At 45.4% G+C, this 27244-nt stretch overlaps 2 protein-coding genes across 18 annotated transcripts in view; one reads left to right on the top strand and one right to left on the bottom strand.

Annotated features, from left to right (window-relative positions):
• Nucleotides 1-19675, top strand: part of LOC138735618 (rapamycin-insensitive companion of mTOR-like) — a 265357-nt gene extending 245682 nt beyond the window's left edge. For 7 of the 8 annotated variants that reach the window (XM_069883715.1, XM_069883692.1, XM_069883723.1 and 4 more), the window contains 4 exons: nucleotides 2385-2549; nucleotides 4172-4292; nucleotides 5717-5855; nucleotides 16414-19675. In XM_069883715.1, coding sequence (XP_069739816.1) covers nucleotides 2385-2549; nucleotides 4172-4292; nucleotides 5717-5855; nucleotides 16414-16485 — 497 coding nt within the window. In that variant the 3' untranslated portion in view covers nucleotides 16486-19675. The remainder of the gene's footprint in view (nucleotides 1-2384; nucleotides 2550-4171; nucleotides 4293-5716; nucleotides 5856-16413) is intronic. The other variant, XM_069883709.1, reaches the window with a different exon arrangement.
• Nucleotides 19676-20424: 749 nt separating this feature from the next.
• lifra (LIF receptor subunit alpha a) overlaps nucleotides 20425-27244 on the bottom strand; it is a 280918-nt gene continuing 274098 nt past the window's right edge. For all 10 annotated transcript variants that reach the window (XM_069883753.1, XM_069883832.1, XM_069883762.1 and 7 more), the window contains one exon: nucleotides 20425-27081. In XM_069883753.1, the coding sequence (XP_069739854.1) occupies nucleotides 26440-27081 (642 nt within the window). In that variant the 3' untranslated portion in view covers nucleotides 20425-26439. The remainder of the gene's footprint in view (nucleotides 27082-27244) is intronic.

Raw genomic sequence — 27244 nt, 5'->3', positions numbered from 1 at the left:
TCTCGTCTTTCTTCATCCCAAAGAGAAAAGCCCTAGCTCTACTAATCAAACACATTCTCATCAAACACATCCTCCAAAATATTCCCTTCCTTTGTAACTGCAAATGCAAAGTACTAAAGAATTCATGGCTTACCCTAAACATCTTAGGCATATAATAACTTTTTTTATGTCCATCATACATCCCACCTTATTCCCATTCAGTGAAATATTTTGGAATTCTATCATATTTTAATTGCCATTCAATTCTTGTATTCTCTCCTCTTGACTTGTGTTTAGCTCAGTTCTTGAAAAAATACCTGACATTCATAGTAAACCTTTTTAATCCCACCCATTAACCAAGGAGCCCTGCCTTTTGATCCCCTGCATTACTCTAATTTGACCGCTTTTGGAATACTACATGCAATTCTGGTTACCCCATTACGTGACTAATGTGGAGGCTTTGGAAAGGGTATAGAAGGGATTTACTAGGAAATTGCCTGCACTTAAGGACATGAGTTAGAGGGAGAGGTTGGGTTGTTTTTTCTGCTGCATTGGAGGCTGAGGGGAGAGATACTGATAGGATGGACAGTAGGACTCTTTCCCCCAGGGTAAAAGCATTGAAGGTGAGGGGGCAGAAGTTCAGGGAAGACATGTGGGTCAAATATTTTACAGAGTTAGTGCCTGGAACAGGCTGCCAGGAATAGGGGTGGAAGCAGATACAGTCGTAATGTTTGAGGCTTCTAGATGGGCACGTGAATATGAAGGGGTTGGAGGGATATCTATCAAGAGCAAGCAGTTTAATTTTGACACCATACTTGGCACAGAAGGGTCTGTCACTGTGCTTCATGGTCCGATGTTCCAAACCTGTAATTGAAACCTTAAAGATCTCACTTCCTTCTGTTACAATGTTTGTTTCAATCTTTCTCTCTCAACTCATTGAATTCCTTTCTTCCAACTGTAAAAGATCTACATTAGGTAAGTTCTCTTTTACTAATTTGAACCTTGCTCACCTCAAAGAGGTAACGTCGACTCGACTTCCCTCGTCTGATCAAGCAGTTCTTCCTTCCCAGTTGGATGGATCAAGAACAAATTAGTCAAGAGATTCCCCTTCTCCCCCCTCCCCCCCTTTCCCTTTTCTCTACCCTGCCATTCTCAGTGGGGACCCTATGGCATCCCTGGGGGCCGCAATACATTTCAGTGAGTTTTTTTTTTTAAAAACCTCACGTAGCATAAATAATTTTTCTGCTTTGTATGTAGTTGGTAGGAGAGAAGTACAGGTACATGATCCTTCATCCAGAACCCTTGGGGGACAGTGTGTTCCGAATTTTGGATTTTTTCAGATTTCGGAAAGCCCACCCAAATTGTGCTGCCGTATCCACCCCCCAGTCGTGCTGCTGGTCTCTCGCCCGCCCGCCTCGCGCTACTGGTCTTTCTCCCCACGTGCCGGATTTTGGAACTTTCCCGATTTTAGATGTCCGGATAAAGGATTGTGCACCTGTACTGTAGAAACCAAAACTTGATGCTTCACATGGAAGGGGGCCCATAAACTTTCAGAATCAGGTTTATTGTCGTGAACATGTGCCATTAGAATTGTTTTATGGCACTAATATTGGGCTAAACAAGGTGCAAAATTATTATAAATTACAATTCTGTAAGTACAAGATTTAAAAAAATAATTTGTGCAAAAATAAAGAGAAAAAATGAGGTAGTGCCCATTGGTTCAGTATCCATTCGGAAGTCTGATGGCAGAGAGGAAGAAGCTTTTTCCATAACATTGTGGGCGTCTTCAGGCTCCCCTACCTCCTTCCTGATGGTAGCAGTGTGCAGACGACATGGCTTGGGTGGTGAGGGTCCTTGGTGATAGAGGCAGCTTTCTTGAGACACCGTCTTTTAAAGATGTCCTTGATGGAGGGAAAACTGATGCCCGTGATGGCACTGGTCGTGCTTACAACCCTCTGTAGCCCGTTCATGTCTTGTGAATTGTCACCTCCATACCAGACTTTAAGCAGAATCCTTTGGGGGGGGGGGGGGGGGCACAGCCAAAAAATAGGTTAAGAATGGCTACAGTATTTCAATCCTTCATTAGACACAGATACCACATATCCATAAGCACTTATACAACCCTAATTTTCATTCAGATTTCTGCTCTTACAGAATAGTCTCAGTAATGTGCTCTCATCTCATCTCGAACCAAATTGATTCTCTCTGACCAACACTGCCTTGTGCTCATTGATGCCACCTCGCCTGTCTGTGTTTTATATACCCCTGATATCTGTGAATATTTAGGAGTCTTTCACCATTTTACACTGATAATTTTCTCCAATGACATCCATATTATTTGAAGGGATGAGATAATAAGCTATTCAATAGAACTACATTTGGTAAAAGTGCTGCTATGTTTTCAGGTTTTCCAGACGTTCTTTACTCTGACTGCTGTTTGCCCACCATTCCAATCCACACCCATCTAGAAGTCGCATCTCACTCCTCAAAGATATCTGGGATCTCGGGGTGCAGCGATGCGGTGTCACAGGGGTCTGCAAGCAGCACCAAGAGCGTTGATATAATAATAGGTGAGTGTGGAATTGGAGCCTGTGAACTGGTGCCTCACCTTTTTTCCAAGAGGAGTTATGTGAGACACAAGGGTACCCAGTAAAATGGTTGCAAGCACCGCCATCTTCAGTAGCTGAGTGGGGGAAGGAGGGGAATTGAGGTTTGATGCAGTGTTACGCTCCCCGGTAGCAATTGAGACACACATTTTAAATTTAACACAAAATTTATGAATAAACTAACAATAATAGAATTAACTCAATTAACTTAACACCCAAACACCAGCCTTCATGGCAACTCTATACAAACAACAGATTATTATACAGCGTACGTGGGGGAAAAACCCAGACCATTACAGTCCAAGCTCAAATGCCCCAGAAAAATCACCAAAATTCCCAAAACAAAACCCCCAAGTCAGTCGCGCCAAGTCTGTCAGTCAAGAGGGAACAGCTCCTGGATCTGGTCTCCAGGCTTGGGATTATTTGTTTCCTTACCCATTGGCCTTTTAGTTTGAGGCAGTATCCAGATCACCATGGTCCCTATAGACTTCCAACCCTGTCAGGGGAACATGAGACTGGCTTGAGTTTTGAATGTGGCAACAACCACCTTTACTTCCTTCACCCAGGAATTTTCACACTGACCTCCTGGTCACCCCACGAGGTTGACTCCTCCGAAACCCTCTTTAGGGTGACTCCTCCGAAACCCTCTTTAGGGTGACTCCTCCGAAACCCTCTTTAGGGTGACTCCTCCGAAACCCTCTTTAGGGTGACTCCTCCGAAACCCTCTTTAGGGTGACTCCTCCGAAACCCTCTTTAGGGTGACTCCTCCGAAACCCTCTTTAGGGTGACTCCTCCGAAACCCTCTTTAGGGTGACTCCTGTCACACAAAGCCCTCCTCTTGTAAGGGGACGAGAGAGGCACTGGTCAGTTCCACACACACTCTAGGTATCAGAGTTCCCCAAACTGCTGTCAGGGCAACAGTGCTGACACCTGTGGACAAAGTCGCTCGCTCAGTCTTCCCTTCTCCACTAAAACTACTGGGTGAGCGCACTGACCTGCAGCTCCAGATGGCAGTGCTAGCATTTGTGTTAAAGCAACTCAGCGTGTGGCTCACTGAAGCTGCCAGGAGAGCACGTCCAGTCAAACGGGCTGTCTGACTGCCTGCAGTCCAATCCACCGAATAACCTCTTCCAAACCAGCGCACTGGGCTTTTTAAACTGCCCAGCATGTGCCTCCAGCTCTCCCCATTGACGGAGAGAGATTAACAGCTTCCAGCGTGTGGTTCCCGTGCTTTGACAGCTGGCAAAGTCCGGTAGTGGTAGGCCAGCACTGTTATAGATCCGAGCAGCTGTCAAATCCCCTGCAGTAGGATCAGTCCTGTTCTCAATCAAAAAAGACATGCAGCCATCTGGATCTGCCTTGGGAGGTCAGAATTGAGGTGATCTGTTTAAGAGAAGAGCTTGGTAATTTGGGCATTTGCATTGGTGAGTTTGGTGGGGGGAGGAGAGGAGACTCAATGAACAGAGTGAATGAGAATGAGGGAGGGACTGTTTGGCCAAGAGATGTCGCTGTAAGCCTTGCGGAAATGAGTGTCCATGTGAGTGTGCTGAGTCTGCTCCTTTAGCATCACCTGTTTTAAACTGCAGGGAAGCCAGTCCTGGACAACAAGCCCGCCTGTCAAGTTCTGCTGCGGAAAGAAGTATTGCGATTGGTCATTAATTTGAGCAGCTCAGTTGGGACAAAAGGCCACGAAACGGGTCTCTTGACGTAAGAACTAATTTCATTGCTACATCTATGGCATTCTTTCCTTCGTTCCAGGATGTCACAGACATCTGGTATTCTCCATCCCATTCCCATTGCTGACATGTCTGTCCATGGTCTCATGCACTGCCAGACTGAGGTGTTCCCCACCCCCGTAAACGTATTCCAACCAGATGGCACTAATATTGACTTCTCTGGCTTTTGTTAAACCTCACCCCACCACTCCCCCCACTCCCACTGGCTCCTGTTGTCTCTTCTGCTTTCCCTGTCCCGGAAATAATAAATTTTCACTTTGTCCCTTATCACATCCAATGAGCACCTTTTGTTAGTCTGGATTCCTCCCCCATTCTTTGAATTCTAATTTTTCCTTGAAGACCCTGAAATTCTGGTGGCACTCCAATCTGTCTACTCCTCCCTCCCACCACTGGAATTCATGGTGTGATTCTTGCAGGAAAGAACCAATAGCAAAATTCTGTGTTTGCTGTTTTAAGTGGTGTTCGGCGGGCAGCAACCTCCTTTGAAGAAGACCGCAGAGCCCACCTCACTGACAAAAGACAAAGGAGGAAAAACCCAACCCCAACCCACCAATTTTCCCTTGCAACCGTGCCTGCCTGTCCCGCATCGGACTTGTCAGACACCAACGAGCCTGCAGCAGACGTGGACATACCCCTCCATAAATCGTCGCCAAGCCAAAGTAAGTAAGGAAAAACATAAATAACACACTGGAATGGAGCCCAAACCACCCAACTGAGGGGGAGGTGTCTTCTGTCCTGGTGATTGCTGATGTCATGTTTCTTGGGGGTCAACATCGCTGAGGATCTGTCGTGGAGCCTCCACTTAGATGCAATCACAAAGAAGGCTTGCCAGCAGCTATACTTTTTGAGATGTCTGAGGAGATTCTGAATGTATGTCTCCAATGACCATCATAAACTTCTACAAGTGGACCGTGGAGAGCATTCTGGTTGGTTACATCACTTTGTGGAATGGAGATACCAACTCTCAGGACAAGAAGAAATTCCAGAAAGTTGGTAACTCGGCCTGCGACATCACAATGGACTTCACTCCATTGAGGCGGTGTCTTAAGAAAGTGACTTCTGTCCTCAGGGACCCCCACTACCCAGGCCATGCCCTCTTCACTCTGCTACCATCAGGACAAAGGTGCAGGAGCCTGAAGACAAGCACCCAGCGGCACAAGGACAGCATCTTCCCCGCTGTCTTCAGATTCCTGAATAATCAATGGACCACAGACACTGCCTTACTTTTTGTCCACTGTAATTTTTATTTTTATAGTGATGTTGTAAGATGGACGTTTGCCCTGTCACGCTGCTGGAAAACAATGAATTTCATGACTTGTTCATGGCAATAGATTCTGATTTTTGAATGTGTTGCTGGTTGAACTCTCAGATCCTTGTTCTCTTTTCACTCCCCAGGATAAAGGAAAAGTTCCCTCACGCTTTTGACGACATCTGTCTGTACTCTGAGGTCTCTAACTTACTGGCAAATTGCACCTTCAGACTACCCTCCCGTAGATTTATCCAAGAACTCTTCCAGGATGTTCAGTTCCAGCCGGTAAGTTCCTGACGTGTTTATCACGTGGAGTTGTGTGGTTCTCATAAAAATCGCACTTTCCTTCAAATGGGTTCTACAGTCTCTTGTATAGGTTGAGATAAGTAAACAGTGGTGAATTTCTTGAGTCTTAAGGATCATTTTCTGAAACAGTGCTGTCCTGAAAAATGAGAGAGAAGTTCATATTTTATTTAGAAATAGATCAAAAGATATTGGAGCAGAAGTAGGCCAATTGGCGCATCAAATCTGCTCTGCCATTCTATCATGAATGCATCCATCCTCCCACTCAGCCCCATACCCCAGCTTTCTCCCCATAACCCTTGATACCTTGACTAATCAAATACCTGTCAATCTCTGGCTTAAACGACCTTGCTTCCACAGACCTTTTCCGCGTCTCTATTTTAAATTGACGCCCTTTTATCCTGGAGTTGTGCCTTCTTGACCAAGACTACCATGGGAAGCAACCCATGGCAGATTTGTTTATGGAATCATGCCTTAAGACATGGAGTACAAAATATTGAACCTGTGCAAATGCTTGTTAGTCCACCCTGGAATATTGAGTCCACTTCTGTTTGTCATTACTTTTGTGAAGGTCTAAGAGAGGGTGTTGAAATATTAACCCTTTCTCAGGATGATGGAATTCATTTACAGGGTTAGAGTGGAGAAACGGAACTCTTCTCCTTGGTATAGAACCATCTAGTCCATGCCAAGCTATTTTTCCACCTCGTCCCACCAATCTGTATAAAGTCCATGAATCACTGCTCTTTTGCCTCACTTTCTCTAGGCTGTCTGTCAAGTAAATATAGAGGCAAAGAAATCCATTTCCGATCTCTCCCATTCCTTGCGTGGCTTTGTGGCCAAGTTTGCAGATGATACGAAGGTTGGTAGAGGAGTAGGTAGTGTTGAGTAAAGAGGGAGGCGCAGGAGGAGGGATATAATTGAAGTTGGTTTAGAGGAGGTTCACGAGGATGATTCCGGAATTGAAAGGATTTTATGAGGACCGTTTGACAGCTCTTGGCCTTCACTCATTGGAATTTAGGTGAATGGGGGGGGGGGGGGTCTCATTGAAACATTTCAAATTTTGAAAGGCATGGACAGAGTGGATGTAGAAAGGTCATTTCCCATGGAGGGAGAGACAAGGACAGGGGTGGGCAACCTTTTAAATTCACATTCCACTTTAAGTAATCCCTAGGCCATCAGTGCTCTGTGATTAGTAAGGGATTACTTAAGGTGGTACGTGAGTGGGAAGGGAACATTGAGAATCACTGCTCTAGACCCATTTGTTAATGAAATATTTTGCCTGAGAAAAATTGTCATTGTCATTGTGTAACGGGCCTAGCGACCGCGCGATTATAGGGGCCGAATCGCTGCCCCAGTCATCTGACTTAAAATGGTGCAGGTCCCCTTTTACTCCTGAGGAGAAGCCCACAGTTAACGATATGTGTTGCCCAGGGGACATCACCATTTCTGGGTGGCGTACCACCGCTCAGGGATTGACGCCATGACATGCTGACGTCACTTCTGGAAGCCGGCCCACACATCACTGGAAGTGGGTGTTTCCCTGTGCGTAGCGCGAGGAATTCAAATGATAAAGTCAGTTACTAGTTCACCCTCGCACCGTGTGGACGTCTCTTGATTCCATAGTGCTGCCATAACAGATGCTGCAGTAGTGACCTTGACAGTTCCAATGTTTTTGGAACCCACCTCGAAAGCGACAGAATGCAGGATACTGACTCCACTACAGTCGCAATGGCTGTGACCAACACAGTGGACGTGCATTTGCTGCCCTTCTGGGCAAACCAGTCCAGGAATTGGCTGCAACTGACTGAGTCCCAGTTCCACATCAGAGGACACCAAGTTCTGGGACGTCGTCACCGCCCTGGACGCCGCCACCACAACCAAAGTAAGCTCCTTTGTGGAAAATCCTTCCATGGAGCGTAAGTACAAGCAATTCCAGCATTTCCCTCTTGATTCCTTGGAACTCAGCGAACACAAGCATGCCGTTTGCATCCTAAATATGCAAGACCGTGGCAATTTAAAAACCCCTTCGAGCTCATGCACGAAATAGTGGCCCTACTCACTGTTTACTTTTTCGAGGCCCTGTTCCCTCTCCAAGCTGCCAGAACACGTTTCCTTGGCAGTTTCCAACACCCCACACCCCACATCTGGTAGCCAAGGAAGCAGGCAGACTTTTCCATACCCGCAACAGAGCTCGATCCACGTGCAGCCTGTGGGCGCCACCGCTTCAGCACCTCCGCCGAGCCCCCCCAGCCATAGCTACAGCTCAACCACAGCGCAACAAGCGCCCAGACAAACAGAGCGAATGCTGCTTCTACTACCACAGATGGGGGCTGAAACACCCAGCGGTGCACCCCTTCCTTGCTCCTACCCCACCGCTAAACCAAACATGGCAACGGGCAGGCCGGCCGCCGATAGTGGCCTTGGCGTTTGGTGCTCTAAAGGCCTTCTCTACCTTAGGGACCAGCAGACAAAGAGTCGACATGGGCGCTGAGATAAGCCTCGTCCCACCAACATATTTCGAGACCAAACACAACCCCAAGGGCCTCCCTCTACAAGCAGCCCAATGGCTCCTCCATCCCAAGCTACGGCACCCGCCTGGTCACAATCCACGACGTAGACACAGTTTTCTAGTGGAAGTGCACAGTCACGGCCTTGGGACAGGCCTTACTCAGAGCAGATTTTCCCTGGGCACATGAACTTTTGGTGGACGCGACCACATTCCAGTCATACCTCCTTACTCGGCGGCAACAACCTTTTCTGCCGTTAGGAATCCAAACTTTGGACCCAAACTAGTAAGCCCGCCTACTGGCCAAGTACCTGGCCCTACTGCACCCAATTTCCAAGACGCTAGACCGCCACATGGCATGGAGCACCACGTCGAGACCACCGGGTCTCCAGTGTACGCGAGGGCACAGCACCTCCCACAAGACAAACTCCAGCAAGCCAAGACTGAGTTCGTCACCGTGGAGGCCGTTCAAACTGAACCTGGGCCTCCCCACTGCACATGCTACAGAAGAGCACTGATGGCTGGTGCCCTTGTGGCGATTTCAGGCAACTAAATGACGTTACAGTCCCAGGTAGGTGCCCTATCCCACACTCCAGGACTTCGCCATGAGACTTCAGGGCTGCCAGATCTTTTCCAAGGGGTATAACCAGATTCCGGTGCATCCCAACAACATCCTGAAAACAGCCAGCATCACACCCTTTGGCCTTTTTGAGTTCCTTTGTATATAGCCCAGATGTTTCAACAGCTCCTGGACGTGGTTGACAGGGACCTTGACTTCATCTTCATCGCCAGCCCCGATACCAGCACACACACTGGACGCACCTGATTCACCCAGCCAAGTGCCAGTTTGGCCTAGAGACAATTGATTTCCATATCACCCAAGAGGGAGCCAAATGGCTGCTGGACAAGGACGAAGCCATCCAAAACTTCCCCAAACCGAGCACAGTCAAAGGCCTGCAGGAGTTCCTGTGGATAGTGAACTTTTAGCGACGCTTCCTCCTGGGAGCAGCCACCCTCGGTTTGACCTCATCAAGCTCAGCAACAAGACGCTTCAGTAGACTCCGGAAATCAGAAGTTTCCCAGACCATGAAAGTGGCACTAGAACAGGCCACATTCTACTTCCGCCTTGGCCCTTACAATGGCTGTGTCTGACAGAGCACAAGAATGTTGAAGCAATGGGTTGTCGAGCAGTAGTCCCTCTTGACCTTCTTCAGCAAATATCTCCGGACACCAGAGCTCAAATACAGCGCGTACAACCGTGAGCTGTTGGCCCTGAACCTGGCAATACGACACTTCCAGAACATGTTAGAAGGAAGGGTTTTCACTGCCTACCAGACCACAAACCACTCATATATACACTCCGGAGTACACAACAGGCATCCGCCACATCGCAGGCAAGTCCAATGTGGTGACCGATGCATTATCCAGACCCATGGTTGCTGCCCCCTCAGGGGGGCTCAACGTCGCTCAGCTGGCCAAGGACCAAATGGAGGATGTAGATGTCCAGGCCATCACCAGCCTGAAGGTTAGCGATTCCTTCCCCTCACTGGGGGCCCGTCCTTACTGTGCGACATATCCACAGGCTTCCCCAAACCCATCCTACCGCCACCTGGCGACGGCAGGTGTTTTACCAATCCACAGCCTGTTCCACCCCTCCATAAAGTCCATGGTTCGCCTGTTGTCCAATAAGTTCGTGTGGGCAATGCCAACACGCCAAGTGCACAGGCACATCAAGGCCCCACTCCAGACTTCCGAGCTGGTGCAGTGCCAATTTGAGCACGTGGTCATGGGCAGCCCACTCCCTGTGAGCCAATGCATGCGGTGACTGTTCACAATAATCGACTGTTTCACCCATTGGCTGGAAGGCATATCCCTACCCACATGTGACACAGAGACTTGTGCCAGAGCCTTGGGTCACACGTTTCGGAGTCCCGACCCACATCATCCCGGATGGATGGCCCCAGTTCACTTCCTTGCTCTGGGCTGACCTAACCAAGTTCTGTACCAGATGGGAGAATTTATAACAACAGGAAATGCAGTGGAATTCAACAAATATTTTGCCTTTTTTCTGTGAATGAAAACATCTGCCAGAAATTCAAATTTATTGTTCATTATTTATGTTACAGTGAGAGGGGTTCTTCCACTAGCGGTCTAATGGTTCAGCTCTAATGTTCATACGGCCACACAGAGTAGAAACACATGCACAATTGCCGAGCACGGTGTTACAATGAGAAAGCTCATTGGTACAAAGCAAGGGCAACAGGATAGTGGGTCAATCCTGCACATGACGGGCCGAATCGCAGCAGGGCACATGCTTCCCACCCCCCCCCCCTCCCCCCCCCCCCAACCGCGTAGAAGTTTCAGGCTGCAGGAGCACATTGCCAGGGGAACGGCCAGGCCTCACAGCAGCTTTATGTCATCACTCCCATGAGCCTGTTGCCTCCCCTAAAAAGGAACACGTGTTGTTTGAATAAACGGTAGTGACTGGTTTACATGGTGTGGAGAGCATTTATTTCAGTAGTTCTGCCTTTAGCACAGCCCAAGTGACTGCCACCAACAGAACCCTCGTGGCAATTTACGCCATAAGCATCCACTTTCCGCCATTCTGGGCAAACCAGCCACACAGCTGGCTGCAACTTGCAGAACTGATGCAGGAGCTGGTGGCCCTTGCAGTCGAACACACAAAGTGCTTCCTGTTTGAGGCCCTGTTCCTTTCCAAGTTACCTATCTACTGGCAACCAGCCTTAGTGACTCAGCAGCACCCATAGGCCTACTCAACGTGAATGTCATGAGGTAGTAAGTACTCCAGATGTCATGACGCCAGGTCACCTGTTGTTTGTCTATATCAAGCCTGACAGCACGTCAATAAATACTTTTGCTCTTCTCTGGTTGAAACCTGAGCTGTGGTCTTGTTATTCATCCAATTTCAACTTGATAGCATATGTCCATAATTTACATCTGCCACAGTGTAACTTTAAATGTATTCATTGGCTCTGCTACCAACACACTGGGCAGCAAAGATCCACAAACCTCTTTTTGAAATGTGCAAGCCCCTATTCTGAAGCATCCCCCTGGTTCTGGATAACTCAGTGATGGAAGCATCTTGGCATGCTCCCTGTCGAAACCCCTTCCCATTTTTTTTATTAGATCACCTCCCAATCTTCTAAATTCCAGTGACTACACGTTCATCCTTTCCTGTCTTTGTTCCAGGAGCCAACCTAATCAACCCACTCTTCACTACCTCTCAGTGAAAGTACATCATTCCTTAAATATGCCCTTTGTGACTTTTAGAAATGACCTAGACAAAGAATGGGTCAATCAGTTTACAGATGACATGAAAGGTGATGGTGTGGTGGATAGTGAATGGTTGGGTGAAAAAGTGGCAGATAGAGTTCAATCTGGATAAGTGTGAGGTGATGCATTTTGGAAGGTCAAACTTGAAGGCAGAGTACATGGTTTATGCAGGATACTTTAACAGTCCAAATCCATAAATCTCTCAAGGTAAATAAGGTAGTTAAGAAGGCCTGTGGTATGCTGGGCTTCATTAGTCAGGGGAATTGCGTTCAAGAGTCAAGAGATAATGTTGCAGCTCTATAAAATTCTGGTGAGACCACACTTGGAGTATTGTGTTCAGTTCTGGTCACCCCATTACAGGAAGGATGTGGAAGCTATGGAGAGGGTGCAGAGGAGATTGACCAAGATGTTGTCTGGATTAGAGAACGTGTCTTAATGAGGCAAGGTTAGCAGAGCTGGGACTTTTCTCTTTGGAGCAAAGAAGATTGAGAGGTGACTTGGAGGTCACAGGGTGGAAGTAAGTTATTTTATACAGAGAGTTTTGGGTGACTGGAATGCATTGCCAGGGATGATAGTGGAGGCTGGAATTTAAATGTGATAGGGTAGGTTTTTTTTGAGTAAGTTGTATTGTGGGCCAAAGGGCCTGTACTGGGCTGTATCATTCTATGGAGATCAAGGCTTATTCTCACTATTACCTGTAAACTTACATTTGAATGTCCCAAGTTTTATACTTTGCAATGCAGGATAATATATTATCAGCTTTCTTCAATACTTGCTGTATCTTCACCTTTGGGAGATAGGGAGCAATTGATCTCTGTCCCCCTTGACCTGAAGAGGCACTTGTTCTCTGGTGGAGGGGCAAGGGAGTTCAGTGTGGGACATTAAGGTGGGGTTAAAAATTTATAGATTCGTAGAGATCTGGAAATGGAATATAATTTGTGACATTGTAAAATTATTCACTTTGGCGTGGACTTTTAAAAAAAAGAACACCCGTTATCTAAACAGCGCTAGTTTTCAGTTATGAGATGCAGAAGGACCCAAGGATTTTGGTTTCATGGTTTCCCTTGATGGGTGAATCGCGGACAAGGGGTCATTGTCTTAAAATTAGCTATCCAATTTAGAACAGAGAGGAGGAAGAATCTCTTTAGTCAGAGGGTCGTGGATCTGTGGAACTCACTGCCGCACAAAGCAGTGGAGGCCGGATCACTGGGAGTATTTAAACAGGAAATGGAGAAGTATCTCATTAGTGAGGGTATCAAGGGATATGGGGAAAAGGCTGGCAATTGGAACTAGGTGTGAGCATAATTCAGCTTAGTTTAGAGTCACGGAAGAGACTCAAAGGGCCTAATGGCCTGCTTCAGCTCCTTTAACTTGTGAACTTGTACAGAAGGCCAGTATATCATTACAGCAATGGAATGTTCCAGTTAATCAAAATCAAATAAACTACAAATGCTGGAAATGTAAAATAAAAACTGGAATTATCAGCAGGTCAGATCCAGCTGTGGGAAGAGAAACCAAGTTCAGTGTTGATGTGAATTGCTAGGGAATTTGAATGCACAGGTCAGGTGGTTTGTTTTACAGGGCATCATTAAGACCACACCTGGAGTACACTTGGTCTCTTTGTGTAAGGAAGGTCAGTAATGTATTGGAAATTTCTGCGAAGGTTTACAGTAAAGAACTTCTTTACTCAGAGAGTGGTAGCTGTGTGGAATGAGCTTCCGGGAGAAATAGTGGCGGCGGAGTCAATTGTATTATTTAAGAAAAGGTTGGACAGGTATATGGATGAGAAGAAGATGGAGGGTTATGGGCATTGTGCAGGGAGGTGGGACTAGAGAGGGGTGTTTGGTTCGGTGCGGACTAGAAGGGCTAAATGGCCTGTTTCCGTGCTGTAATTGTTATGTTATGTTATAATACCTGGGATGGGAAACTTTCAGGTTGATTTGGTGGTGAGCAGGGATGTGATATTGAGGTTTATAAGGCCCTCCCTTGGAGTAGTGTGAGCAGTTTTGGGCTCCTCGGTTAAGAAAGGATATTCTAACGTTAGAGAGGGTTCAGAGGAGGTTCAAAAGGATGATTCCGAAAATGAAATGGTTATCGCATGAGGAATGCTTGGTCTGTACTCGTTGGAATTTAGGAGAATGAGGGGAGATCTCATTGAAACATTTCAAATGTTGACAGGAATAAACATAGAAACATAGAAGATAGGAGCAGGAGTAGGTCATTCGACCCTTCGAGCCTGCTCCGCCATTCAACGAGATCATGGCTGATCTTAAAGTTCAGTACCCCGTCCCCGCCTTCTCTCCATAACCTTTAATACCCTTATACTGAAGAAATATATCTAATTCCCTCTTAAATATATTTAATGAACCTGCCTCTACTGCCCTCTGTGGCAATGAATTCCACAGATTCACCACCCTCTGGTCAAGAAATTCCTCCTCATCTCGGTCCTAAATGGTTTGCCTATTATCCTCAAACCATGGCCCCGGGTTCTGGATTTTCCCATCCTTGGAAACATCCCATCTGCATCCCTTCTGTCCAGGTAACATTCTGGTAAACCTTCTCTGCACTCTCTCCACTCTGTTTATATCCTTCCTATAATTAGGCGACCAGAACTGCACACAGAACTCCAAATTAGGCCGCACCAACGTCTTATACAATCTCAACATCACCTCCCAACTCCTATATTCCATGCAATGATTGATAAAAGCCAGCATACTAAAAGCTTTCTTCACCACCCTATTCACGTGAGTTTCTACCTTCAGGGAACGATGTACCGTTACTCCTAAATCTTTCTGCTCTTCTGTATTCATCAATGCTCTCCCATTTACCACATATGTCCTGTTCTGATTCTTCTTACCAAAATGAAGCACCTCACACTTATCAGCATTAAATTCCATCTGCCATTTTTCAGCCCACTTTTCTAAGCAGCCCAAATCCCTCTGCAATCCTTGAAAACCTTCTTCATTATCCACTATTCCACCTATCTTAGTATTGTCTGCATATTTACTAATCCAATTCACCACCCCATCATCTAGATCATTAATGTATATAACGAACAACAATGGGCCCAATACAGATCCCTGAGGCACACCACTGGTCACCGGCCTCCAACCTGACAGACAATTATCCACTACCACTCTCTGGCCTCTCCCTTTCAGCCAATGTTCAATCCATTTGACTATCTTAAAATTTATACCTAAAGACTGCACCTTCCTAACTAACCTGCCATGTGTTACCTTATCGAAGGCCTTACTGAAGTCCATATAGGCAACATCCACCGCGCTGCCCTCAACCACATTCCTAGTCACCTCTTCAAAAAATTCAATCAGATTGGTCAAACAGGACCTTCCGCCCACAAACTCTAACCCATCCAGTCCTTTCACAGAATGTGTTTCCCAATCTATATGTGGAAAATTAAAATCTCCCATAATTACAACCCTGTGCTTATCACAAATATCTACTATCTCCCTACAGATTTGCTTGTCTCGGTCTCAGTCCCCTCCGGGTGGTCTATAATACACCTCTACAAGTGTAACCTCTCCTTTCCTACTCCTCAGTTCCAACCAAATAGCCTCCGTGGATGTGCCCTCTAATCTATCCTTCCTAGGCACCGCTGTAATACTTTCCCTGACAAGCAATGCAACCCCACCTCCTCTTGCCCCTCCGACTCTATCACACCTAAAGCAACGAAACCCAGGGATATTCAGCTGCCAATCACATCCCTCCTGCAACCATGTCTCACTAATCGCTACCACATCATACTTCCAAGTATCAATCCACACCTTCAGCTCATCCACCTTTTTTACAATACTCCTGGCATTAAAATAGATGAATTTCAGAGATTTCCCAATTCTTAATCCCTGTTTTCCCTCATCTTTAATAACAACATTCAACAAATAATCTGTTTTTACTGTGGAGAAAGGCATGAGGATTGGGGAACTTGGACAAGTCAATGGTAGTGTCTGGAGAGTAATCGGTAGTACAATTTGGGGAGATACTGAAGGTCGTGTTCCTAATCTAATAAAAGTATACAAATCTGGACATGTTCAGATAAGCCCAAGGACCCCATGGGAAACTAAAGAGGAAATTGGCAGTGTCTGGCTGAGATTTTGAGTTGTGGTTAAGTACAGGTGAGGGGCCAGAAGACTGGAGGGTGGCAAATGTGCCCCTGTCCAAGAAGGGCTGTGTGGAAAAGCTGAGGAACAACATGCGGTTGTAAATCACCAGAGGGTGTTCTGAGAGAGAAGGTATACATGCACTTGAATGGACATGGGCCGATTATGGATTCTCAGCACAGTTTTGTAACTGGGAGGTCATGTCTCACAAACCTGAGATATGACTGAAAAGGTTAATGAGAACAGAGCTGCAAGGCATTAGATAAGGTTTTGCCCGGTAGGCTGCTCTGGAACGTGATCCAAGGAGAGACGGCAGAATAAATGGTTGTTTCTCAGACTGGAGGCCTGTGACTAGTGATGCGCCACAGGGTTCGGACGGAGCTGGGTCCATTGCTGTTTGGATGGAAATGTACAAGGAATGATCATCAAAATATCGCCAACCTAATGCTCCATCTGCCTGGGTTTGAATCATTCCTTTACACCCATCCTATCCATGCTTCTGAGCAATATTTTTCATGCTCTCTGGCTAAGTTCTATCACTGGGAGATCTTGATGTAGGTCTCGTGCGCTATGGCAAGCTGCTTTTAATTGTGTGTGCTCTGACCACGTTTCTGGTTTCTGACAGCTGTACGAGGAAGCAGACACTACTCTCGCCTTACCGAAGCGCGTGGAAGTTGAACTGATCCTTGAATCCTGACTGAGACCGAGCTAAAGCATTGCCATTTCACGAGACCCATGGCCAACTTCAGCCAGGATCTACTGGTACCAACACATGCACCCTTTCGACTAGCGTGGAAGAACTGTCCACTCAGCACCCAAATCTGCTTGGTACGTGCAGATCCCGGTCCAATTCCAGCTCGTTCTTATTTATTTCCCTTTCCTCTATCCTGAACGTGAAGGTATTCTTAACACTACTGGAGGTATGAAGAAAATTGGACACAAGTTCTCAGTATACACAATTCTAGGAATTTTGCCTTACCTGATGGATTTCCCCCTGTTTGGCTGCTCGATGCCACTGCAGTGATGAACAACTCATCCCAAATCTTCTTACTCTTACCACCACTGCCTTGTTTATTTTCAGACCTGTGCTAAGTCTCAATACCCCTGTTCCAAGGTGGGAGAGTTCTTTTCAATTTTTTTTTTATGGTTTGTGGAAAGGGATATACTGCAATAATCTCTTTAAACGATACTGGTTGAATGGGCGCCAGTGGAATAAGATGTCTGCTGCAGCCTTGCTTTATGTGAGAGCATTAACTGCAGATTGCTTCAATTCCAATAGTGCGATGCCTTGGGACCCAGACTGTTTGGGCCAGCCAGCACCTCGCCCTGGCTGTAACTAGGAGACTGTTATCATGGGATCATAGGGAGAGGAGTTTCTGCCCAGGAACAGTCAGATCTTCCTTTACTCAACACTTATTGACTGCTGCATTAGAGGGATGGGCAATAGTTTGAAATCTGTCTCCTCTCCATTGTCCTCGAGTCCCAGGTTATTAATAACCCCTTCCTTCTCTCCAACAAGGATGCCAAGGTATACTGGACCCCATCCCCATATTGCCTAGGAACCTCTCCCCGGGGTCCATAGGAACCTTTCCCTGGATTCCTTGGATCTCCTCAAGTCTCAGATACATAGGACACTCCTCTATGTTAAGGTCTTTGGAATATAAAATCCTGTCATGTCCAAATGATCAAATTGGCAGATCGGTATCACTGCTTACCAGCTGCTCTCCCATTCATGTTTTGCCAATTGTTATCTGGCTTTGTCCCCTGCATATCCTTCCCACCCACCCCCGCTCCTCTCTGTGTTTTAGTCGGTGGTTTCTAACTGTGAACTTATTACATTGCTGCCGTTGGTCCTCTCCCTGCATTCATTACGGTGAGAGAACAGTACATCACTCTACAGCCCTTCATTGCAAGGAGGGGAGGACGGGAGTGGGATTGGGGGTCCCCAAAAAACAAATTCCTGTTGAGCAGATTGTTTATTGAACAGGTACGCTGCTTCTCCATGGTTAGTGTGCAGAAGGTTCTGCTTGGTGCAGTGGAGCAATTCTGGTATTTCGATCAGTGGAGATGGTGCCTGGGAATCAACAGATTCTCAGTTTTGAATAGGTCCCAGCCAGAGGCAGCACTCGTGTTCTGCCAGTCTTGAGAACATTGGAAGGTGCAGGTATGTGTGTCATATGACATAAAGCCTCACTCCTTTTCCATCATTACAAGGGACCCTTAGTTCTCACTTCAGTTGGAATGCATCTAATGTTCTAGGCAGCCTGAGGGCCCAATGTTAACCTGTAGCAGGGGGAATGTCAACACTAGAATGCATGGCCTTCAGAACCTTGTTGGGTAATGCAAAGTCTTGTGCTTGTTTATAGAACTGCACGTGTCTAAGGCAAGGGTTGCATGGGTGGGCTTTGCAGAAACTTGAAATTGGTGACATTGAGTTTCTGGAGGGTATCAATTCACCTCCTGCTGCCACTTTCCTAGAACAGATGGATTATGTGTGCATTATTAAGATTGAAGGAAGGAATTTCTCATCACAGCACCGGGCAGCAAGTTGGTGGATTTTCTGGACTTTTTTTTGTACAGCAACAAACTCGATAGAGTCAAGGAGTGTTTGCTGATTGCTTCCTTGTCAAATACTACTTCAGAAAACCCAGGCCTACCACTCAAGCTGGTATGGTAATCGTGGTCTTTGGGGGCAGTAAGCTCTAATGGGCTGCCTCTCACCTGTTCTGATGGTAGGTAGATAGAGCAGTGTCTTTTCTGTCCAAACGATAATTATTATTCTCAATACTGCTCTCGAGTGGATGGGAGAATGAAAATGGATCAGATTTATGGTCCAGCAGTAGAGTTGGGAGATCAAGAAATCTCTGTTGCATGACTGGTTGTAAGTGCAGAGAGCCTGAGGTGTTTTCACTCCCAGAGCAGATACCAACTTCCAGCAGCGAGGAGAGAACGAAGGGATGAGTCCAGATTCACCCCTCTGGGACTTGTGGGACAGAAGCTGCATATGGAATTGTAACATGAATACAGCTCACAGGTACTGTCTTCCACCTGGATGTTCCCACAGCAGTGTGCCATGCCTCCCTTGCCATGCAGCATGCTGTACAGAACACTAATCAAGCTCAATCAGTGAACGATGGTCGTGACCATCTCACTGTCAGACTTTCAATCCACTTGAGATCGGTCAGCTATTCATTAACTTAGATTTGATCATCTTTGCCATTTGCTGTACCCAAGATCTTACTGGTAAATAAGATCATGCAGGAATCCTCCTTCGTCTTGTGGTTTGTGTGTGCATTTGTTCTTCCTGCTTGGTCTTTGAATCTTGTGCTCTGTCGGTCACTTGCCAACCCACAAGGCGCGAGCACTTCCTCAAACTTGGGAATGAGGTTGAAAAGAATTTGTGGTCTCAAATTGCATGAATGAATCTCGTCATCCATGAAATGTGTTTGCAATTTTGGGGTGTTTTGAAGGCAAGGAATAATTAGTTGGAGAAGAGCAACTCCCAAGTGAAAGTGTGTGCATCAAGGGGAGGCAGAACCGTCGTCGTGAATGTGTTAGGTTTTGTTTCCATGTGATAAGCTGCTACATTATTGGGATGTTCTGGTGTGCAAAGGTCACTGAACATGAACCTGATTTGTATGTATACCTGTAACATAGTCTGATTAAAGATAAGAAATTATTTATATTTTCCGTAAGAGAATATTTCATAAAGCTGTGTATAATTTAAAGAAAGCAGCGTGGCTTTGAAGAATAATGTTTTGGCGTTGCCACTTTGTGGTTTCTTTGTATAGTGTGTACAGTCTGTTTCTGGGCATTTACCCTCAGATCCATAAGACGTGTCAAAGGAGCACATTGTTAATTAACAATAAAAACCAGTGTTATCTGAATTCATGGCAACCAGTGACCTACTAAATGCTCTGTAAACTCTGCAACACCTTTAACATGTTCAAACACTTCACCTCTCAATGAAACCAAAGGAAAAAGACTGGAAAATCCTTGCTATTTATCAGAAGCTGGTCCTTCTGTATAACAGAATGTGTCCGAATCCGAAATTTCTGCTTGGGCTTGGTGTGGAGGAGGGCCTTGAACAACTGGAACTTTAGTTCAACCTATACCATGCGATTCAACTCTTTAATTTCCAGTTAATTCATTGCATTACTTGAATAACCTCGAGAGAAACTGAGAGCCTTTCCTTGCTGGTGTCTGTCAGGAAGAGGTTTTCATGATGGTAGATCATCCAGGATGTTGCAGAATACTGGTGAATTACACTCTAAAATGTATAGATGGAATGTCATAAAGGTCATAAATTCTCACAGACAAGGGATTACTGTTCTTTTGTAATTGTTTCAGAAATTTTGATTCGGCCAGCCAACCTGCCCACTGCCATTCAATAGTGTTGCGTGTCCCTCCGTGCTGAGTGGAGGCGGTGCATGTTTATGATTAAGTTCACTTCTATGTTTGGACCCAGAACATTGGTGAGGGGAACACCAGCCAATCTCCGCTCTCTGCAGCAGGTAATGGCTCGTTACACGGAACATGGCACAGAGCGTGTATTCTAAAAGAAGTCTGCCCCCATCGCCAATCCAATTTTAAAAGGCTCCTGACTCTTTTCACTTCATACAAAGAGACTTGAGAGTAATGGCAATAATTGAATCTTTTATTTAAAAAACATTCCAGCTGTAACATTATATTTCTTGAATTTAAACAGAAGCTGTAGTGTAATAAATTCAGAACATCCAAGGGCAATAGAGCTCATCTGGTGATGTATTAAAAGCTCATGGATATGTTCCCAAATGTGTCTACCCAACACACAACTGGTTTAGACAGATTTGTCGATAATAAAGGGGACAAGAAGTTTTTCAATCACGGTCTTGGACACAACTAGAGAGGCTGATACCTGAAGACAAGATTCACTAACCCTGAGCCTTTGTTCAAGAGGCTCATTCTTGCTGTAGACATTGTACATATTTTTATCTCAGCTACACAGGTTGAAATTGTTTTTCATTTTTCTCAACTATAGAAAAAGAAGAGCATTCGCCTGTTGATTTAATCTGTTCCCTGTTTTAAAATGGTCAACAAGATCATCAAACTCAACCCCACCTCGGTGAATAGGAGAGTGCGACTGGCTTACTCTTTGCTTTCACTTTAGTCCTTCCAGCTCGATTTGGACTCGGTATTTTGCCATCCTATTTTAATGTGCGTACAGATGTTTCTGATTGAATTCCTTGTTTGGCATTACATTAAACTTGTACGTGGGTCAAATAATACTTACGGGGGGTATTTACAAGTGCAGTCTAATTTTTATTCTCTAACCAAACAGGACAGCAGACATAGTAGTTAGTGCAACACTGTTAAAGCGCCAGCAATCGGGACCAGGGTTCAAATCCCGCGCTGTCTGTAAGGAGTTTGTACGTTCTCCCTGTGTCTGCCTGGGTTTTCCCCGTGGGCTCCGGTTTTTTCCCGCTGTTCGAAACGTACTGGGGTGTAAATTGGGCGGCACGGGCTCGTGGCCTTGTTACCGTGCTGTACAATTTTAAATGTTTAACAATTGAATGGCAACCACTTAGAACAGAGATGTGGAGAAAATTCTTCAACCAGAGGGAGGAATTTGTTGGAGGCCAGGTCATTGGATGTATTTAAGGCAGAGATGGTTAGGTTCTTGATTAGCCAGGGCATCAAAGGTTATGGGGAGAAGGCCGGGCAGTGGGGCTGAGTGAGGAAATGGATCAGCTCATGATTGAATGTCAGGGCAGACTTGATAGGCTGAATATCAAATGGTCGTTCTTTTTAAGAGACAAATCAGTTTAACCTGCTCTTATGTAGTAGCAGTTTTGGACACTATAATGTGACACAAAACAACCAGACGAGCTCTCAATAACAAATCAACGCAACCTCTCTTGAAGTGAAGCAAAGAACCGTTTCCTTGCTCCTTCCTTAATAGCTGTTTTCTGTGCTGTGTGGGAAGAGGCTACAAGAATTTTACTTAATTTTTAAACAAACTTGATGGTTCACTTCTTTGAAATCAAGTTCCACCTTTAAATTCAGATTTGACACGCTGTGCCACAAGATTCAGGGCCAGGTTCAGTGCTGTTTGTCATTTAGAATGGACGGGAGAGGATCAAAAAATAATAGTTGACTGTAAAGATAGGGCCAAACGGAGAGAAAAGTGTGAGAAATCTTTGAAATACATTTACTTTAATGCTAGGAAGGTGGACGAGCTGAAGGTGTGGATAGAAACTTGCAGTATGGTGTGGTGGCGATTCGTGAGATGTGGTTGCAGGAGGGATGTGATGGGTAGCTAAATATTCCAGGGTTTTGTTGCTTTAGGTGTGATAGAATTGGAGGGGAAAGAGGGGGTGGTGTAGCATTGCTTGTCAGGGAAAATATGACAGCTGTGCTTCGGTGAGGCACGTCTAGGGAGGCGGTATAGGTGGAATTGAGAAATGGGAAAGGGGTAGTTACACTTCTAGGGGTGTATTATAGACCATTTAATGGGGAGCAGGAAATAGAGGAGCGAATTTTTAAGGAAATGGCAGAGATTTGGAATAAGCACAGATTTGTGTCAGTGGGAGATTTAAATTTTCCTAATATAGATTAGGAGAGACGCTTTCTTAGAAAGGGCTGGATGGGTTAGAATTTGAGGTATCCACTAGAGAAAGGGCAGTGTTGGATCTCCTGTTGGGGAATGAGATAGGCAGGTGACGAGGTATGTGTGGGGGAGCACATCGGGTCCAGTGATCATGGTGCCATTAGCTTCAATGTAATTTATAGAAAAGGATAGGTCAGGGCCTAGGGTTGAGGTTTTTGAGTGGGGGGAAAGCCAGATTTGAAGAGATGAGAAAGGACTTGCGAGGAGTAGATTGGGACAATTTGTTTGAGGGTACAGAATCTTTATCTTCCTGTTAGGATAAAAGGCAAAGCCAAAAGTTCAAGGGAGCTGTGGTTTTCAAGGGATATTAAAAATCTGGTTCAATTTAAAAAGGGAGACCTACACTAAATATAAGAAACAAGGTGTAAATGATACAGGTATTTAAAATTGTGAAGGGAATAGATAGAGTAGATATGAATAGGCTCTTCCCCTGAGGGTAGGGGAGATTAGAACTAGGGGTCATAAGTTAAGGGTTAGGGGGCAAAACTTTAGAAGTAACATCAGAGGGAGCTTCTTCATTCAGAGAGCGGTGGCTGAGTGGAAGGACCTTCCGGAAGAGGTGGTTGCGGCAGGGTCAATTCTGTCATTTAAGAGATTAGATGAGTACATTAAACTCATGAGGGGATTGGAGGGTTATGGTCAGGGAGTAGGTAGGTGGAACTAGTGGAGTTTCGCGTAAATCGGTGCAGACTAGAAGGGCTGATATGGCCTGTTTCCGTACTGTAAATTGTTATATGGTAAACGAGTTGCTTGGAAAATACATTGATTGTAAAAAGAATCTTAATAAATAAATTAGAAAAGCTAAGAGGTATGAGATGGCTATAGCAAGCAGGGTGAAAATAAATCCAAAGGGTTTCTACAAATATGTTAATACCAAAAGGAGAGAGAGGGGTCAAATCTGCCCCCGAGAGAATCAGAATCAACTGAGTGTGGAGCCAAAAGAGATGGGGGAGATCTTGAACAATTTCTTCGGTCTTCACTAAGGAGAAGGATAATGAATCGTGCAGGATAGGGGAAGCAGAGTGTAATTATGGAAAATGTAGGGATCAGGAATGGGGGGGGGGGGGTGGTGGTATTGGAGCTTTTGAAGCAGGTAAAGGTGGATAAGTCTCTGGATCCCAAAGGGATTTTTACAGGATCGTTAGGAAGAAATAACGGAGGCTCTGACTTATTTTTCAAAAGTCATTAGAGATGGGCATAGTGCCGGAGGATTGGCGTATTGCAAACGTGGTTCCTTTGTTTAGAAAGGGTTTGTGGGGTAAGCCTCGCAATTATAAGCCAGTAAGCTTGATGTCGGTGGTTGGTAAACTAATGGAAAGTATTCTTAGAGGTATGTATAAGTACCTAGAGAGGCAGGGACACCCAACATGGGTTTGTGCAGGGAAGGTCATGTTTGACAAATCTTGTTGAATTTTTTGAGGAGGTGACTAGGAAAGTTGATGAAGGTAGAGCAGTAGATGTGGTCTATATGAATTTCAGTAAGACCTTCGATAAGGTTCCATGTGAAGAAGACTGGTAAGGAAGGCTTAGGCGCTAGGTATTGATTTTGAGATAGTCAAATGGGTTCAACAATGGTTAGAAGATAGATGCCAGAGAGTCATGGTGGATAACTATCTGTCAGAATGGAGGCCGGTGATGAGGGATTAGTAATAGGACCCTTGTTATTTGTCATTTTTACATTAATGATTTGGGTGATGGAGTGGTAAACTGGATTAGTAGATATGCGGATGATACAAAAATAGGTGGAGTTGTGGATTTCAGAGATTGCAAAGGGATTTAAACTGCTTAGAAAAGTGGGCTGAAAGATGCCAGATGGAGTTTAATATTGATAAGTGTGAAGTGCTTCATTTTGGGAAGAATAATCAATACAGGGCATATGCAGTGAAGAGGAGGGGATTGAGGAATGCAGAGGAACAGAGAGATCTTGGAATAACGGTTCATCATTCTTTGAAAGTGGATTCTCATGTGGATAGGGTGGTGAAGAAGGCTTTTGGTGTGCTGGCCTTTATAAATCAAAGCGTAGAATATAGGAGCTGGGAGATGATGTTGAGATTGTTCAAGGCATTGGTGAAGAAGGCTTTTGGTGTGCTGGCCTTTATAAATCAAAGCGTAGAATATAGGAGCTGGGAGATGATGTTGAGATTGTTCAAGGCATTGGTGAGGCCAAATTTAGATACTGTGTGCAGTTCTGGTCTCCAAATTATAGGAAGGATATCAATAAGGTAGAGAGGGTGCAGATATGATTTACTAGAATGTTGCCTGGATTGCAGTATCTAGAATACGGTGAAAGATTGAGTAGACTGGGTCTATTCATTGGCGTGTAGAAGGTTGAGGGGGGATTTGAAAGAGGTATTTAAGATTATGAAGGGGATCTCTGAGTAAAGGCTGAGTTTCCCCCAAATATTTTAGTGCTACAAAGTGACACTTCCTTCCCATTGTTTTCCTCCCTGCCAATGGAGAAGAGGTAAACTGACACTTGAAATCTAGGATCTACAATGTGGTGAACTAATCAAGCTGACTTCAAACACTTGTAGTGAAACACCAGTCTGCAGATGCTGCGATTGTAGTAAAAACACGCAGAAATGCCGGAGGAACTCAGCCAGTCTCGCAGCCTTCATAGGAGGTAAAGATGTATTACCAATGTTTTGGGCCCGAGCCCTTCTTCAAGGAATAAGCAAAGAAGAGGAAGGCGTAAAAATAAAGAACTATTTATTCTTGCACCTTCCTGTTCTCTGCTTATTCCTTGAAGAAGAGCTCGGGCCCTTGGTAATATAGATCTTTACCTCCTATGACCGCTGCGAGACCTTCTGAGTTTCTCAAACGCGTGTGTACAAATACTTGTAGTCAAGATCCAAACTGACTGGATAGACAGCACAGACTGCCTCTCTGGAATTGCTACCATTTTAACCAATGCTAAACATCTCTCAGACATGACATTCCTGGACTCTATTCTTGAGGGCAAGGCATGGAGCTTTTCTAGCTGATGATCAGAATTGTTTTCTGGTCAATGAAATGTCAGCAAATATTTTGAAGTGGGTGTCCCCACCCACTTCAAGAAAAGACAGATGAAATCTTTGTTCCTGACTGAAGAGTTGCATGGACGGTCACACCCAGACCTTGGGCTCAGAATGCACACATTTGGCTGGTTTGTAGACGTACGCCAATAAGCAGGAGATATTTAAACTGGCCATAACATCAGCATGCTGACGCCTTGACCATGAAGCATATATCTTTCGATAAATAGAGGAAGAACATGAATAAAGTGGTACACATCTTTTGATACAATCCTCCGTTAAAGGCGGAAGATTTACAGCAGCTGCCAACCAGACTAGACCAGGTTGGCTCTGTACCCTGACCACCTTCCGTCTGAGGCTCAGCTGCCTATGGGGAGTGAATGGGGCTCCACGTAGAGACGGTGAGTGCTGAGCCACAAAGTTCATATCAATTTGCCATTTATGGGTAGCTCCTACACCAGGTTAGTTCAGTTATGAAGTAGGCTTACAATCCAGAGCTCAGTGTGCCAGGAAACCCATCCTGTTACAAGTTCAGTCAGGCTTCGCTTCTCCCTGGCAATCTCACACCTCCTATAGCAGGTGAATGGAAACATCAATAGCTATCTCTCAGGATACTAGACCAGACTTAGTCCCTGCCTGTGCATTGTCCATTGTAAAGTGGCTATCCATAGTTATCTGGTGTTACATCTTAAAGGAATATAATTAGTGTGTGCAAGGTGCACAGAGTCCATTCGCTTGAGGGCTCTGAAGCTCATTTTGATTCATGTAGTTGGAGACCCTCATACAAGGTCTCTGCAAGTCGGTCCTCCTGTCTACAACCCCGGAAACCTTGCAAAGAGGATTAGGGGGCCATGAAATCAATGGATTTTTAACGAGCTCTATACTGCGCTAGTGTGTCGCCATGAGTAGATTGCCACTGAGCAGAGATTAACGTGAAAGATTGAAACTGCGCCTCAACTTCACCCTCCCCTTTCAGCTGTGGTCGGAACTACTGTTGGGAGTTTGAAGATATTCTGGAATTGAAGAAGGATAGCGACCACAGTTTGCCACTGGATTTCAATTCATTTTCCAAAATCTCCGGAATCAGGAACGCTTGAGAATTGATGGAGGTTGGACTACCGATGGCTTCCCGCTCCACTGGCAGCGATTCTCCAGTACTGAGGCTCCAGGATTTGTTGTGCATTTGTGGCTGATAGCCATTCACATGAAGCGTTAAGTCAGGAGGTTCTATCTCTCCTGTGAGGTTGGAGGCCGCATGGATCTGGGGCTGGTATCCAGACTTTACAATGACCTCTGTTCCATCCTCCATCTGGTCCACCCCTGCTGCTTCCTGTGGGGGACATCCAGGGCTCCATATACTTGAGTACGTTACTTCACTGGTGTAAACGCATGGCACTAATGGGGCTGGAGCCTCAAATGGTGGGTTTGGCTCCCCGGACGTCTCGCGAGATGTCCTGCTTGGTTGGTATGTTAAGATAGCTTGATGCTGAGTCTCATTTTCAGACTTATCCTCATTCTGTTCTTCTCCCTTGATGTCTTTAACCTTCCCTATGATGGGTTTGTCCTCCACAACCTGCACTTCATTGAGTGTGCAATCTTTGGGCTCCAGAGTTTTGCATAAATTCATTCCCTGGAAAGAAACAGAAAGGAAAACTGAGAAGGATCCATTTTAGCTTTAGGATCATTTCCCCAAAACCTACCGTGAATGTCATCACCCGACAACACAAAAGCTAAAGGAATGTCAGGTAAATGTTGCTACCCCCTCCAGCATTAGACTCTAAACAAAAAAACGC

Source organism: Narcine bancroftii, chromosome 1 (assembly GCF_036971445.1).
Source record: "Narcine bancroftii isolate sNarBan1 chromosome 1, sNarBan1.hap1, whole genome shotgun sequence".
Lineage (NCBI taxonomy): Eukaryota > Metazoa > Chordata > Chondrichthyes > Torpediniformes > Narcinidae > Narcine > Narcine bancroftii.
The sequence above is the reverse complement of the archived record's forward strand: the minus strand, read 5'-3'. Positions and strand labels throughout refer to the sequence as shown.